Below are 18,297 nucleotides of genomic sequence, written 5' to 3'. Positions count from 1 at the left end.
TACATGGTATACATGACATATATGGTCCTCTGGCTGAGGAGGGTATATACTGTATATACTGTACATGGTATACATGACATATATGGCTGAGGAGGGTATATACTGTATATACTGTACATGGTATACATGACATATATGGCTGAGGAGGGTATATACTGTACATGGTATACATGACATATATGGCTGAGGAGGGTATATACTGTATATACTGTACATGGTATACATGACATATATGGTCCTCTGGCTGAGGAGGGTATATACTGTATATACTGTACATTGTATACAGGACAGACACAGGTACATCAGAAAATTGTGATGTGCATTTTATTCGATCTATATAATGATGACCCCCCTGGGAGTCTCATATCATCGTTCTGGAAGTTCTTCATGAACAATGCAGTTATGCCCCATACACACGATAGGATATTCCAACACAAAATGTTCTATAGGAGCCTGTTGTTGGAAATTCTGATCGTGTGTACACAATTCCGACGCACAAAGATGTCACGGATGCTCGGAATCAAGCAGAAGAGCCGCACTGGCTATTGAACTTCATTTTTCTCGGCTCGTCGTTCGTGCTGTACATCACCGCGTTCTTGACGATTGGAATTTCCGACAAGATTTGTGTGATCGTGTGTGTGCAAGACAAGTTTGAGCCGACATCTGTCAGAAAAAATCCAGGATTTTGTTGTCGGAATGTGCGATCAATGTGCGATCAATGTCCGATCAATGTCCGATCAATGTGCAATCAATGTCCGATCAATGTCCGATCAATGTGCGATCAATGTCCGATCAATATCCAATCAATGTGCGATCAATGTGCGATCAATGTCCGATCAATGTGCGATCAATGTCCGATCAATGTGCGATCAATGTGCGATCAATGTCCGATCAATGTCCGATCAATGTGCGATCAATGTCCGATCAATGTCCGATCAATGTGCGATCAATGTCCGATCAATATCCGATCAATGTGCGATCAATGTCCGATCTATGTCCGATCAATGTGCGATCAATGTCCGATCTATGTCCGATCAATGTGCGATCAATGTCCGATCAATGTGCGATCAATGTCCGATCAATGTGCGATCAATGTGCAAGCAATGTCCGATCAATGTGCGATCAATGTCCGATCAATGTGCGATCAATGTGCGATCAATGTGCAAGTAATGTCCGATCAATGTCCGATCAATGTGCGATCAATGTCCGATCAATGTGCGATCAATGTGCAAGCAATGTCCGATCAATGTGCGATCAATGTCCGATCGATCAATGTGCGATCAATGTGCGATCAATGTGCGAGCAATGTCCGATCAATGTGCGATCAATGTCCGTTCAATGTCCGATCTATCAATGTGCGATCAATGTGCGATCAATGTGCGAGCAATGTCCGATCAATGTGCGATCAATGTGCGATCAATGTCCGATCGATCAATGTCCGATCAATGTGCGATCAATGTGCGAGCAATGTCCGATCAATGTGCGATCAATGTCCGATCAATGTCCGATCGATCAATGTCCGATCGATCAATGTCCGATCGATCAATGTCCGATCAATGGGCGATCAATGGGCGATCAATGTGCGATCAATGTCCAATCAATGTGCGATCAATGTCCGATCAATGTGCGATCAATGTCCGATCAATGTCCGATCAATGTGCGATCAATGTCCGATCACTGTCCGATCAATGGGCGATCAATGTGCGATCAATGTGCGATCAATGTCCGATCAATGTGCGAACAACGTCCGATCAACGTCCGATCAATGTGCGATCAATGTGTGATCAATGTGCGATCAATGTCCGATCAATGTGCGATCAATGTCCGATCAATGTGCGATCAAGGTCCGATCAATGCCCGATCAATGCGCGATCAATGCGCGATCAATGTCTGATCAATGTGCGATCAATGTCCGATCAATGTGCGATCACTGTCCGATCAATGTGCGATCAATGTGCGATCACTGTCCGATCAATGTGCGACCAATGTGCGACCAATGGGCGATCAATGTGCGATCAATGTCCGATCAATGTCCGATCAATGTGCGATCAATGTCCGATCAATGTCCGATCAATGTCCGATCAATGTGCGATCAATGTCCGATCAATGTGCGATCAATTTCCGATCAATGTGCGATCAATGTGCGATCAATGTCCGATCAATGTGCAATCAATGTCCGCTCAATGTCCGATCAATGTGCGATCAATGTCCGATCAATGTGCGATCAATGTCCGATCAATGTGCGATCAATGTGCGATCAATGTCCGATCAATGTGCGATCAATGTGCGATCACTGTCCGATCACTGTACGACCAATGTGCGACCAATGGGCGACCAATGTGCGACCAATGTCCGATCAATGTGCGATCAATGTGCGATCAATGTCCGATCAATGTGCGATCAATGTCCGATCAATGTCCGATCAATGTGCGATCAATGTGCTATCAATGTGCGATCAATGTCCGATCAATGTGCGATCACTGTCCGATCAATGTGCGACCAATGTGCGATCAATGGGCGATCAATGTGCGATCAATGTGCGATCAATGTCCGATCAATGTGCGATCAATGTCCGATCAATGTGCGATCAATGTGCGATCAATGTGCGATCAATTTCCGATCAATGTGCGATCAATGTCCGATCAATGTGCGATCAATGTCCGATCAATGTCCGATCAATGTGTGATCAATGTGCGATCAATGTCCGATCAATGTGCGATCAATGTGCGATCAATTTCCGATCAATGTGCGATCAATGTCCGATCAATGTGCGATCAATGTCCGATCAATGTCCGATCAATGTGTGATCAATGTGCGATCAATGTCCGATCAATGTGCGATCAATGTGCGATCAATGTCAGATCAATGTGCGATCAATGTCCGATCAATGTGCGATCAATGTCCGATCAATGTCCGATCAATGTGCGATCAATGTCCGATCAATATCCGATCAATGTCCGATCGATCAATGTCCGATCAATGTGCGATCAATGTCCGATCAATGTGCGATCAATGTGCAAGCAATGTCCGATCAATGTGCGATCAATGTCCGATCGATCAATGTGCGATCAATGTGCGATCAATGTGCGAGCAATGTCCGAGCAATGTGCGATCAATGTCCGTTCAATGTCCGATCGATCAATGTGCGATCAATGTGCGATCAATGTGCGAGCAATGTCCGATCAATGTGCGATCAATGTCCGATCGATCAATGTCCGATCGATCAATGTGCGATCAATGGGCGATCAATGGGCGATCAATGTGCGATCAATGTCCGATCAATGTGCGATCAATGTCCGATCAATGTGCGATCAATGTCCGATCAATGTGCGATCAATGTCCGATCACTGTCCGATCAATGGGCGATCAATGTGCGATCAATGTCCGATCAATGTGCGATCAATGTCCGATCAATGTGCGATCAATGTCCGATCACTGTCCGATCAATGTGCGATCAATGTGCGATCAATGTCCGATCAATGTGCGATCAATGTGCGATCAATGTCCGATCAATGTGCGATCAATGTCCGATCAATGTGCGATCAAGGTCCGATCAATGCCCGATCAATGCGCGATCAATGTCTGATCAATGCGCGATCAATGTCCGATCAATGCGCGATCACTGTCCGATCAATGTGCGACCAATGTGCGATCAATGTGCGATCAATGTCCGATCAATGTGCGATCAATGTGCGATCAATGTGCGATCAATGTCCGATCAATGTGCGATCAATGTCCGATCAATGTGCGATCACTGTCCGATCAATGTGCGACCAATGTGCGACCAATGGGCGATCAATGTGCGATCAATGTGCGATCAATGTGCGATCAATGTGCGAGCAATGTCCGATCAATGTGCGATCAGTGTGCGATCAATGTCCGATCGATCAATGTCCGATCAATATGCGATCAATGTGCGAGCAATGTCCGATCAATGTGCGATCAATGTCCGATCAATGTCCGATCGATCAATGTCCGATCGATCAATGTCCGATCGATCAATGTCCGATCAATGTGTGATCAATGGGCGATCAATGGGCGATCAATGTGCGATCAATGTCCAATCAATGTGCGATCAATGTCCGATCAATGTGCGATCAATGTCCGATCAATGTCCGATCAATGTGCGATCAATGTCCGATCACTGTCCGATCAATGGGCGATCAATGTGCGATCAATGTGCGATCAATGTCCGATCAATGTGCGAACAACGTCCGATCAACGTCCGATCAATGTGCGATCAATGTGTGATCAATGTGCGATCAATGTCCGATCAATGTGCGATCAATGTCCGATCAATGTGCGATCAAGGTCCGATCAATGCCCGATCAATGCGCGATCAATGCGCGATCAATGTGCGAGCAATGTCCGATCAATGTGCGATCAATGTCCGTTCAATGTCCGATCGATCAATGTGCGATCAATGTGCGATCAATGTGCGAGCAATGTCCGATCAATGTGCGATCAATGTCCGATCGATCAATGTCCGATCGATCAATGTGCGATCAATGGGCGATCAATGGGCGATCAATGTGCGATCAATGTCCGATCAATGTGCGATCAATGTCCGATCAATGTGCGATCAATGTCCGATCAATGTGCGATCAATGTCCGATCACTGTCCGATCAATGGGCGATCAATGTGCGATCAATGTCCGATCAATGTGCGATCAATGTCCGATCAATGTGCGATCAATGTCCGATCACTGTCCGATCAATGTGCGATCAATGTGCGATCAATGTCCGATCAATGTGCGATCAATGTGCGATCAATGTCCGATCAATGTGCGATCAATGTCCGATCAATGTGCGATCAAGGTCCGATCAATGCCCGATCAATGCGCGATCAATGTCTGATCAATGCGCGATCAATGTCCGATCAATGCGCGATCACTGTCCGATCAATGTGCGACCAATGTGCGATCAATGTGCGATCAATGTCCGATCAATGTGCGATCAATGTGCGATCAATGTGCGATCAATGTCCGATCAATGTGCGATCAATGTCCGATCAATGTGCGATCACTGTCCGATCAATGTGCGACCAATGGGCGACCAATGGGCGATCAATGTGCGATCAATGTGCGATCAATGTGCGATCAATGTGCGAGCAATGTCCGATCAATGTGCGATCAGTGTGCGATCAATGTCCGATCGATCAATGTCCGATCAATATGCGATCAATGTGCGAGCAATGTCCGATCAATGTGCGATCAATGTCCGATCAATGTCCGATCGATCAATGTCCGATCGATCAATGTCCGATCGATCAATGTCCGATCAATGTGTGATCAATGGGCGATCAATGGGCGATCAATGTGCGATCAATGTCCAATCAATGTGCGATCAATGTGCGATCAATGTCCGATCAATGTCCGATCAATGTGCGATCAATGTCCGATCACTGTCCGATCAATGGGCGATCAATGTGCGATCAATGTGCGATCAATGTCCGATCAATGTGCGAACAACGTCCGATCAACGTCCGATCAATGTGCGATCAATGTGTGATCAATGTGCGATCAATGTCCGATCAATGTGCGATCAATGTCCGATCAATGTGCGATCAAGGTCCGATCAATGCCCGATCAATGCGCGATCAATGCGCGATCAATGTCTGATCAATGTGCGATCAATGTCCGATCAATGTGCGATCACTGTCCGATCAATGTGCGATCAATGTGCGATCAATGTGCGATCACTGTCCGATCAATGTGCGACCAATGTGCGACCAATGGGCGATCAATGTGCGATCAATGTCCGATCAATGTCCGATCAATGTGCGATCAATGTCCGATCAATGTCCGATCAATGTGCGATCAATGTCCGATCAATGTGCGATCAATTTCCGATCAATGTGCGATCAATGTCCGATCAATGTGCAATCAATGTCCGCTCAATGTCCGATCAATGTGCGATCAATGTCCGATCAATGTGCGATCAATGTCCGATCAATGTGCGATCAATGTGCGATCAATGTCCGATCAATGTGCGATCAATGTGCGATCACTGTCCGATCACTGTACGACCAATGTGCGACCAATGGGCGACCAATGTGCGACCAATGTCCGATCAATGTGCGATCAATGTGCGATCAATGTCCGATCAATGTGCGATCAATGTCCGATCAATGTCTGATCAATGTGCGATCAATGTCCGATCAATGTCCGATCAATGTGCGATCAATGTGCGATCAATGTGCTATCAATGTGCGATCAATGTCCGATCAATGTGCGATCAATGTCCGATCAATGTGCGATCACTGTCCGATCAATGTGCGACCAATGTGCGATCAATGTCCGATCAATGTGCGATCAATGTGCGATCAATGTGCGATCAATGTCCGATCAATGTGCGATCAATGTCCGATCAATGTGCGATCACTGTCCGATCAATGTGCGACCAATGTGCGACCAATGGGCGATCAATGTGCGATCAATGTGCGATCAATGTCCGATCAATGTCCGATCAATGTCCGATCAATGTGCGATCAATGTCCGATCAATGTGCGATCAATTTCCGATCAATGTGCGATCAATGTGCGATCAATGTCCGATCAATGTGCAATCAATGTCCGCTCAATGTCCGATCAATGTGTGATCAATGTCCGATCAATGTGCGATCAATGTCCGATCAATGTGCGATCAATGTGTGATCAATGTCCAATCAATGTGCGATCAATGTGCGATCAATGTGCGATCACTGTCCGATCACTGTACGACCAATGTGCGACCAATGGGCGACCAATGTGCGACCAATGTCCGATCAATGTGCGATCAATGTCCGATCAATGTGCGATCAATGTCCGATCAATGTGCGATCAATGTGCGATCAATGTCCGATCAATGTCCGATCAATGTGCGATCAATGTGCGATCAATGTCCGATCAATGTGCTATCAATGTCCGATCAATGTGCGATCAATGTCCGATCAATGGGCGATCAATGTCTGATCAATGTCCGATCAATGTGCGATCAATGTCCGATCAATGGGCGATCAATGTCTGATCAATGTCCGATCAATGTGCGATCAATGTCCGATCAATGTGCGATCAATTTCCGATCAATGTGCGATCAATGTCCGATCAATGTGCGATCAATGTCCGATCAATGTCCGATCAATGTCCGATCAATGTGCGATCAATGTCCGATCAATGTGCGATCAATGTGCGATCAATGTGCGATCAATGTCCGATCAATGTGCCATCAATGTGCGATCAATGTCCGATCAATGTGCGATCAATGTCCGATCAATGTCCGATCAATGTGCGATCAATGTGCGATCAATGTCCGATCAATGTGCGATCAATGTCCGATCAATGTGCGATCTATGTCCGATGAATGTGCGATCAATGTCCGATCAATGTGCGATCAATGTCCGATCAATGTGCGATCAATGTCCGATCAATGTCCGATCAATGTGCGATCAATGTCCGATCAATGTCCGATCAATGTGCGATCAATGTCCGATCAATGTCCGATCAATGTCCGATCAATGTGCGATCAATGTGCGATCAATGTCCGATCAATGTCCGATCGTGTGTACAGGGCATAACTGTTCAGCATTGGGGAAGGTGACTGCTGCACATTGCGGATGAAATCGTCTCATTTATTATTCACCAGCCAATCATATCATTAAAGCTGAACTCCAGCTATGGATTTATGGTTTGGCCTCATCTAAGTATATAAATTCCAAACCTGACCGATGTCTATGGAGAGGACAAACCCGTATAACTGGGACACAAGTCCATAGTCCAGGGACTTCCTCCAGGGGCACAATACAGATGGATGGAGGCTTCTTCTACTTCGGTATCGGTCCCGGGAACCGGTTATTTTTGGTGCTCTTCACCTTTATTGGCATCAGCAGAAACCAGCAAAGACTAAGGACTAAGGACTAAAGACTAAGGACTAAAGACTAAAGACTAAAGACTAAGGACTAAGGACTAAAGACTAAGGACTAAAGACTAAAGACTAAGGACTAAGGACTAAAGACTAAGGACTAAAGACTAAAGACTAAAGACTAAGGACTAAGGACTAAGGACTAAAGACTAAGGACTAAAGACTAAAGACTAAAGACTAAGGACTAAGGACTAAAGACTAAGGACTAAGGACTAAGGACTAAAGACTAAGGACTAATGACTAAAGACTAAGGACTAAGGACTAAGGACTAAAGACTAAAGACTAAGGACTAAGGACTAAAGACTAAAGACTAAGGACTAAGGACTAAAGACTAAAGACTAAAGACTAAGGACTAAGGACTAAAGACTAAGGACTAATGACTAAAGACTAAGGACTAAGGACTAAGGACTAAAGACTAAAGACTAAAGACTAAGGACTAAGGACTAAAGACTAAGGACTAAAGACTAAAGACTAAAGACTAAGGACTAAAGACTAAGGACTAAGGACTAAGGACTAAAGACTAAGGACTAATGACTAAAGACTAAGGACTAAGGACTAAGGACTAAAGACTAAAGACTAAGGACTAAGGACTAAAGACTAAAGACTAAGGACTAAGGACTAAAGACTAAAGACTAAAGACTAAGGACTAAGGACTAAAGACTAAGGACTAAAGACTAAGGACTAAGGACTAAGGACTAAAGACTAAGGACTAAGGACTAAAGACTAAAGACTAAGGACTAAAGACTAAAGACTAAAGACTAAGGACTAAGGACTAAAGACTAAGGACTAATGACTAAAGACTAAGGACTAAGGACTAAGGACTAAGGACTAAAGACTAAAGACTAAAGACTAAGGACTAAGGACTAAAGACTAAGGACTAAAGACTAAAGACTAAAGACTAAGGACTAAGGACTAAAGACTAAGGACTAAGGACTAAGGACTAAAGACTAAGGACTAAAGACTAAGGACTAAGGACTAAGGACTAAAGACTAAGGACTAAGGACTAAAGACTAAAGACTAAGGACTAAGGACTAAAGACTAAAGACTAAAGACTAAGGACTAAGGACTAAAGACTAAGGACTAATGACTAAAGACTAAGGACTAAGGACTAAAGACTAAAGACTAAAGACTAAGGACTAAAGACTAAGGACTAATGACTAAAGACTAAAGACTAAAGACTAAGGACTAAGGACTAAAGACTAAGGACTAAAGACTAAGGACTAAGGACTAAAGACTAAGCTCCCCGATCACAGAGAGACTCGGAATCCTCCATCGTTTCTGGGAGGTAATAATAATAATAATGATAATAATAATAATAATAATAAGACGGTCTCTGATGGTTCTGCAGCGATAATTAGAATGTCAGATAAAAATCCCACCAGAAGATTCCATCCATTCTATACCGGTAGAAGAGCTGACACTCGACACAGGGGGGGGGGGGGACCAACAATACCGGCCAATCCAAATAGATCTCTGTTATTTCAGAAGACTAAACCGATCCAATTCCTGACTTCTCCACCATAAACCTTCCCACAAGAACTTGGACCATAAAAAACATGGCGGCCGAGGCCAGCAGGAGGAACATAAAGTCATCTATGGAAGATCTCCACATAATGGCCACCTACCTCCTTAGGATGATCCCCTACCAGTCGGAACTTCCTGGGGGTCTTGCTGCGAGCGTATTTGCACCCATTGAAGTACATACTCCAGGAGCATCCGAAGGAGAAGGAGGCTCCACAGGTGTTGGGGTCCTTCCCTTGGCATGCGCAGGTCCGGCTACAACACACAACAGACAGGAAATCAACACGTGGAAAACGTTCAGCGGGATGTGAAGAATCGTCTCCAATCCAGTGAAGGAAAATCACAACATTTCTGCTGATAGTTCTGTATGGAGAAGTCTCATCAGAAGGATAGCAGATCACCTAAAGTATTACTGTCTATATACCTCCCGTGTGAGATCACCTAAAGTATTACTGTCTATATACCTCCCGTGTGAGATCACCTAAAGTATTACTGTCTATATATCTCCCGTGTGAGATCACCTAAAGTATTACTGTCTATATATCTCCAGTGTGAGATCACCTAAAGTATTACTGTCTGTATACCTCCCGTGTGAGATCACCTAAAGTATTACTGTCTATATACCTCCCGTGTGAGATCACCTAAAGTATTACTGTCTGTATATCTCCCGTGTGAGATCACCTAAAGTATTACTGTCTATATATCTCCTGTGTGAGATCACCTAAAGTATTACTGTCTATATACCTCCCGTGTGAGATCACCTAAAGTATTACTGTCTATATACCTCCCGTGTGAGATCACCTAAAGTATTACTGTCTATATATCTCCCGTGTGAGATCACCTAAAGTATTACTGTCTATATATCTCCCGTGTGAGATCACCTAAAGTATTACTGTCTGTATATCTCCAGTGTGAGATCACCTAAAGTATTACTGTCTATATATCTCCCGTGTGAGATCACCTAAAGTATTACTGTCTATATACCTCCCGTGTGAGATCACCTAAAGTATTACTGTCTATATACCTCCCGTGTGAGATCACCTAAAGTATTACTGTCTGTATATCTCCCGTGTGAGATCACCTAAAGTATTACTGTCTATATATCTCCAGTGTGAGATCACCTAAAGTATTACTGTCTATATACCTCCCGTGTGAGATCACCTAAAGTATTACTGTCTATATACCTCCCGTGTGAGATCACCTAAAGTATTACTGTCTATATACCTCCCGTGTGAGATCACCTAAAGTATTACTGTCTATATATCTCCCGTGTGAGATCACCTAAAGTATTACTGTCTATATACCTCCCGTGTGAGATCACCTAAAGTATTACTGTCTGTATATCTCCCGTGTGAGATCACCTAAAGTATTACTGTCTATATATCTCCAGTGTGAGATCACCTAAAGTATTACTGTCTATATACCTCCCGTGTGAGATCACCTAAAGTATTACTGTCTGTATATCTCCCGTGTGAGATCACCTAAAGTATTACTGTCTATATACCTCCCGTGTGAGATCACCTAAAGTATTACTGTCTGTATATCTCCCGTGTGAGATCACCTAAAGTATTACTGTCTATATACCTCCCGTGTGAGATCACCTAAAGTATTACTGTCTATATATCTCCAGTGTGAGATCACCTAAAGTATTACTGTCTATATATCTCCAGTGTGAGATCACCTAAAGTATTACTGTCTATATACCTCCCGTGTGAGATCACCTAAAGTATTACTGTCTATATATCTCCAGTGTGAGATCACCTAAAGTATTACTGTCTATATACCTCCCGTGTGAGATCACCTAAAGTATTACTGTCTATATACCTCCCGTGTGAGATCACCTAAAGTATTACTGTCTGTATATCTCCAGTGTGAGATCACCTAAAGTATTACTGTCTATATATCTCCAGTGTGAGATCACCTAAGGTATTACTGTTTGTGTCTGATGAGATTGGCAGACAGGAATCTGTTGTGTGTGTCGATCATTTTGTGGATCGGTGTTATGTAAACCACAACTGCTTCTTCTGGAATATTCCTCACCAGCCATGAAGGCGCGGCTCTGACATGAGGAAGCAAAGCCTGGCTCCTCTACAAAGATGGCCGCCTCCACACACAGATACAATGCCACACCCAGCATGAGAAATCAATAACGGATCAATAAGCTTCCAATGGGCGCTCTCCATAGAGGTCCAAATCAGAAGAAAACTCCTCCCCTCTACTTCCTGCACCTCAACCCCACAAAGATCTTCTCTAATACGGCCGATGGTTGTGATTGGCCAACAAGACCCACAAAATGGTTCAATAGAAAAAGAACGAAATAATTGTAAAGAAATATTTGGGCTCCTGAATTCCGGCTTTATAACGTTCTCAGTCTACAAAGGTGCAAAGACAATGGGGGAGGGGGGAGGCTCTATAACTTGGTGGCCCAGTTGCAGCAGATGATGGGCCGCTTGAGTGACACGAGCTTCAGGGAGGGGTAACCATTAAACACTAGCAGGGGCACTTTGTGGGGTCCCAGTCTCTCCTGGAGGGTGAGGAGGTCCATCTTTTCCTGAAATCCAATAAATCATATCCCGCGTATCGGTAAGATGGGGACCATGGAGAAACATCTACACCAGGTTTGGGTTTTACTGTCTACAGCCCAATCTGGAATAATAATGCCTCCACAACTAGTCAGGTCACAGTGTGCCACGTGCCGGGGGGCGAGATCCGGGCATCATCTTCACCACATTTTCATACATGGTGGACATCTGACCAGCTGCTGTCCCAGGATGGAGCTCCATCTACCATACATTTCTCTTCTCTCCAAATGCCGCATGCTCAGCCCTCCTCTGCCTCTTCTATATTCTCCCCAACCCCTCTTTGTAACAAGATTCAGAACTCCATCATCTAACGGGTTCAGTTCTAGATGTTCTGCCATGCTGCTGGTGGAATACTAAGACTTCCTAATGGCAAATCTCTGAAGACCACGGGACTGAGGCCCTGGAATCTCTTCATAGCTGCTCTGCTGTGAATGTAACCCAAAGGCTATCACAAATATATTTACTATTGCAGATAAATCGCACCCCCCCAAGTTGTTTACCCTTGGGCTTTGTCCTGATCCATTGTGTGCAAGATGTAGTAGGGACAATGGGGTGTAGTAGGGACAATGGGGTGTAGTAGGGACGATACGGTGGGGTGTAGTAAGGACGATCGGGGTGTAGTAAGGACGATGGGGTGTAGTAGGGACGATGGGGTGTAGTAGGGACGATACAATGGGGTGTAGTAGGGACGATGGGGTGTAGTAGGGACAATGGGGTATAGCAAAGATGATGGGGTGTAGTAGGGACAATGGGGTGTAGTAAGGACGATGGGGTGTAGTAAGGACGATGGGGTGTAGTAAGGACAATGGGGTATAGTAAGGACGATGGGGTGTAGTAAGGACGATGGGGTGTAGTAAAGACGATGGGGTGTAGTAGGGACGATGGGGTGTAGTAGGGACAATGGGGTATAGCAAAGATGATGAGGTGTAGTAGGGGCAATGGGGTGTAGTAAGGACGATGGGGTGTAGTAGGGGCAATGGGGTGTAGTAGGGACAATGGGGTGTAGTAGGGACGATGGGGTGTAGTAGGGACGATGGGGTGTAGTGAGGATGATGGGGTGTAGTAAGGACGATGGGGTGTAGTAGGGACGATGGGGTGTAGTAAGGATGATGGGGTGTAGTAGGGACGATGAGGTGAAGTAGGGAGGATGGGGTGTAGTAGGGACGATGAGGTGAAGTAGGGACGATGAGGTGTAGTAGGGACGATGGGGTGTAGTAGGGACGATGAGGTGAAGTAGGGACGATGGGGTGTAGTAGGGACGATGGGGTGTAGTAGGGACGATGGGGTGTAGTAGGGACAATGGGGTGTAGTAGGGACGATGGGGTGTAGTAGGGACGATGAGGTGAAGTAAGGATGATGGGGTGTAGTAAGGACGATGGGGTGTAGTAGGGACCATGGGGTGTAGTAAGGACAATGGGGTGTAGTAGGGACGATGGGGTGTAGTAGGGATGATGGGGTGTAGTAAGGACAATGGGGTGTAGTAGGGACGATGGGGTGTAGTAGGGATGATGGGGTGTAGTAGGGATAATGGGGTGTAGTAAGGACGTTGGGGTGTAGTAGGGACGATGGGGTGTAGTAGGGACGATGGGGTGTAGTAAGGACGATGGGGTGTAGTAGGGACGATGGGGTGTAGTAAGGACGATGGGGTGTAGTAGGGACGATGGGGTGTAGTAAGGACGATGGGGTGTAGTAGGGACAATGGGGTGTAGTAGGGACAATGGGGTGTAGTAGGGACGATGGGGTGTAGTAGGGACGATGAGGTGAAGTAGGGACGATGGGGTGTAGTAGGGACGATGGGGTGTAGTAAGGACGATGGGGTGTAGTAAGGACGATGGGGTGTAGTAGGGACAATGGGGTGTAGTAGGGACAATGGGGTGTAGTAGGGACGATGGGGTGTAGTAGGGACGATGAGGTGAAGTAGGGACGATGGGGTGTAGTAGGGACGATGGGGTGTAATAGGGACAATGGGGTGTAGTAGGGACGATGGGGTGTAGTAGGGACGATGGGGTGTAGTAGGGACGATGAGGTGTAGTAAGGACGATGGGGTGTAGTAGGGACGATGGGGTGTAGTAAGGATGATGGGGTGTAGTAAGGATGATGGGGTGTAGTAAGGACGATGGGGTGTAGTAGGGACAATGGGGTGTAGTAAGGATGATGGGGTGTAGTAAGGATGATGGGGTGTAGTAGGGACGATGAGGTAAAGTAGGGACGATGGGGTGTAGTAGGGACGATGGGGTGTAGTAGGGACGATGGGGTGTAGTAGGGACGATGAGGTGAAGTAGGGACGATGGGGTGTAGTAGGGACGATGGGGTGTAATAGGGACAATGGGGTGTAGTAGGGACAATGGGGTGTAGTAGGGACAATGGGGTGTAGTAGGGATGATGAGGTGAAGTAAGGATGATGGGGTGTAGTAAGGACGATGGGGTGTAGTAGGGACGATGGGGTGTAGTAGGGACGATAGGGTGTAGTAAGGACGATGGGGTGTAGTAGGGACGATGGGGTGTAGTAAGGACGATGGGGTGTAGTAAGGACGATGGGGTGTAGTAGGGACGATGGGGTGTAGTAAGGACGATGGGGTGTAGTAAGGATGATGGGGTGTAGTAGGGACCATGGGGTGTAGTAGGGACAATGGGGTGTAGTAGGGACAATGGGGTGTAGTAGGGACGATGAGGTGAAGTAGGGACGATGGGGTGTAGTAGGGACGATGGGGTGTAGTGGGGACGATGAGGTGAAGTAAGGACGATGGGGTGTAGTAAGGACGATGGGGTGTAGTAGGGACAATGGGGTGTAGTAGGGACAATGGGGTTTAGTAAGGACAATGGGGTGTAGTAGGGACGATGGGGTGTAGTAAGGACGATGGGGTGTAGTAGGGACCATGGGGTGTAGTAGGGATGATGGGGTGTAGTAGGGACGATGGGGTGTAGTAGGGATGATGGGGTGTAGTAGGGATGATGGGGTGTAGTAAGGACGTTGGGGTGTAGTAGGGACGATGGGGTGTAGTAAGGACGATGGGGTGTAGTAAGGACGATGGGGTGTAGTAGGGACAATGGGGTGTAGTAAGGATGATGGGGTGTAGTAGGGACAATGGGGTGTAGTAGGGACGATGGGGTATAGTAGGGACAATGGGGTGTAGTAGGGACGATGGGGTGTAGTAAGGATGATGGGGTGTAGTAGGGACGATGGGGTGTAGTAGGGACGATGGGGTGTAGTAGGGACGATGGGGTGTAGTAAGGACGATGGGGTGTAGTAGGGATGATGAGGTAAAGTAGGGACGATGGGGTGTAGTAGGGACGATGGGGTGTAGTAAGGATGATGGGGTGTAGTAAGGATGATGGGGTGTAGTAAGGACGATGGGGTGTAGTAGGGACGATGGGGTGTAGTAAGGATGATGGGGTGTAGTAAGGACGATGGGGTGTAGTAAGGACGATGGGGTGTAGTAAGGACGATGGGGTGTAGTAAGGACGATGGGGTGTAGTAGGGACGATGGGGTGTAGTAAGGACGATGGCGTGTAGTAAGGACGATGGCGTGTAGTAAGGATGATGGGGTGTAGTAAGGACGATGGGGTGTAGTAGGGACAATGGGGTGTATTAAGGACGATGGGGTGTAGTAAGGACGATGGGGTGTAGTAGGGACCATGGGGTGTAGTAGGGACAATGGGGTGTAGTAGGGACGATGGGGTGTAGTAGGGACGATGAGGTGAAGTAGGGACGATGGGGTGTAGTAGGGACGATGGGGTGTAGTAGGGACGATGAGGTGTAGTAGGGACGATGGGGTGTAGTAGGGACGACGGGGTGTAGTAGGGACGATGGGGTGTAGTAGGGACGATGAGGTGAAGCAAGGACAATGGGGTGTAGTAGGGACGATGAGGTGAAGTAAGGATGATGGGGTGTAGTAGGGACAATGGGGTGTAGTAGGGACAATGGGGTGTAGTAAGGACAATGGGGTGTAGTAGGGACGATGGGGTGTAGTAAGGACGATGGGGTGTAGTAAGGACAATGGGGTGTAGTAGGGACGATGGGGTGTAGTAGGAATGATGGGGTGTAGTAAGGACAATGGGGTGTAGTAGGGATGATGGGGTGTAGTAGGGATGATGGGGTGTAGTAAGGACGTTGGGGTGTAGTAGGGACAATGGGGTGTAGTAAGGACGATGGGGTGTAGTAAGGACGATGGGGTGTAGTAGGGACAATGGGGTGTAGTAAGGATGATGGGGTGTAGTAGGGACAATGGGGTGTAGTAGGGACAATGGGGTGTAGTAGGGACGATGGGGTATAGTAGGGACAATGGGGTGTAGTAGGGATGATGAGGTAAAGTAGGGATGATGGGGTGTAGTAGGGACAATGGGGTGTAGTAGGGATGATGGGGTGTAGTAGGGACGATGAGGTGAAGTAGGGACAATGGGGTGTAGTAAGGACGATGGGGTGTAGTAGGGACAATGGGGTATAGCAAAGATGATGAGGTGTAGTAGGGGCAATGGGGTGTAGTAAGGATGATGGGGTGTAGTAAGGATGATGGGGTGTAGTAGGGGCAATGGGGTGTAGTAGGGACGATGAGGTGAAGTAGGGACGATGGGGTGTAGTAGGGACGATGGGGTGTAATAGGGACGATGGGGTGTAGTAGGGACAATGGGGTGTAGTAAGGACGATGGGGTGTAGTAGGGACAATGGGGTATAGCAAAGATGATGAGGTGTAGTAGGGGCAATGGGGTGTAGTAAGTATGATGGGGTGTAGTAAGGACGATGGGGTGTAGTAGGGGCAATGGGGTGTAGTAGGGACGATGGGGTGTAGTAGGGACCATGGGGTGTAGTAAGGATGATGGGGTGTAGTAAGGACGATGGGGTGTAGTAGGGACAATGGGGTGTAGTAAGGACGATGGGGTGTAGTAGGGACGATGGGGTGTAGTAAGGATGATGGGGTGTAGTAAGGACGATGGGGTGTAGTAGGGACGATGGGGTGTAGTAGGGACGATGGGGTGTAGTAGGGACCATGGGGTGTAGTAAGGATGATGGGGTGTAGTAAGGACGATGGGGTGTAGTAGGGACAATGGGGTGTAGTAAGGACGATGGGGTGTAGTAGGGACGATGGGGTGTAGTAAGGATGATGGGGTGTAGTAAGGACGATGGGGTGTAGTAGGGACGATGGGGTGTAGTAAGGACGATGGGGTGTAGTAAGGATGATGGGGTGTAGTAAGGATGATGGGGTGTAGTAGGGACAATGGGGTGTAGTAAGGACGATGGGGTGTAGTAGGGACGATGGGGTGTAGTAAGGACGATGGGGTGTAGTAAGGATGATGGGGTGTAGTAAGGACGATGGGGTGTAGTAGGGACAATGGGGTGTAGTAAGGATGATGGGGTGTAGTAAGGACGATGGGGTGTAGTAGGGACGATGGGGTGTAGTAAGGACAATGGGGTGTAGCAAGGATGATGGGGTGTAGTAAGGACGATGGGGTGTAGTAGGGACGATGGGGTGTAGTAGGGACAATGGGGTGTAGTAAGGATGATGGGGTGTAGTAAGGACGATGGGGTGTAGTAGGGACCATGGGGTGTAGTAAGGATGATGGGGTGTAGTAAGGACGATGGGGTGTAGTAGGGACGATGAGGACCTGAAGTTGCACAAGTACTGGACTAGTCTAATACACAATATTAACTATTAGAGCTTCTAACCCTAAACTGTGCTTCTCGGGCATTCCTGATGATGTAATACGGGCCGTATACAGTATATACCTGTATAGAGAGGCAGAATCCAGGGCGTTATTCCTAAGCCTTCAGCATTGGGTTTCACAATCCCCTCCTACATGGGAGATTGGCCTCCTACATGGGAGATTGGCCTCCTACATGGGGGATTGGCCTCCTACATGGGAGAATGGCCTCCTACATGGGAGAATGGCCTCCTACATGGGGGGGATTGGCCTTCTACATGGGGGATTGGCCTCCTACATGGGAGATTGGCCTCCTACATGGGAGATTGGCCTCCTACATGGGAGAATGGCCTCCTACATGGGGGGGATTGGCCTTCTACATGGGGGATTGGCCTCCTACATGGGAGATTGGCCTCCTACATGGGAGATTGGCCTCCTACATGGGAGAATGGCCTCCTACATGGGAGATTGGCCTCCTACATGGGAGATTGGCCTCCTACATGGGGGGATTGGCCTCCTACATGGGAGATTGGCCTCCTACATGGGAGACTGGCCTCCTACATGGGAGAATGGCCTCCTACATGGGGGGATTGGCCTCCTACATGGGAGATTGGCCTCCTACATGGGAGATTGGCCTCCTACATGGGAGAGTGGCCTCC

At 47.1% G+C, this 18,297-nt stretch overlaps 1 protein-coding gene across 1 annotated transcript in view; it reads right to left on the bottom strand.

Moving 5' to 3' along the window:
• TET3 (tet methylcytosine dioxygenase 3) overlaps positions 1-18,297 on the bottom strand; it is a gene marked incomplete in the record, with an annotated part of 240,201 nt that overhangs the window by 53,481 nt on the left and 168,423 nt on the right. The window contains 1 exon segment of the mRNA XM_073618219.1: positions 9,524-9,674. Within this exon segment, the coding sequence (XP_073474320.1) occupies positions 9,524-9,674 (151 nt within the window).

This window comes from Aquarana catesbeiana, linkage group LG03 (genome assembly GCF_042186555.1).
Source record: "Aquarana catesbeiana isolate 2022-GZ linkage group LG03, ASM4218655v1, whole genome shotgun sequence".
NCBI lineage: Eukaryota > Metazoa > Chordata > Amphibia > Anura > Ranidae > Aquarana > Aquarana catesbeiana.
This window is presented reverse-complemented; position numbering and strand designations above follow the sequence as displayed.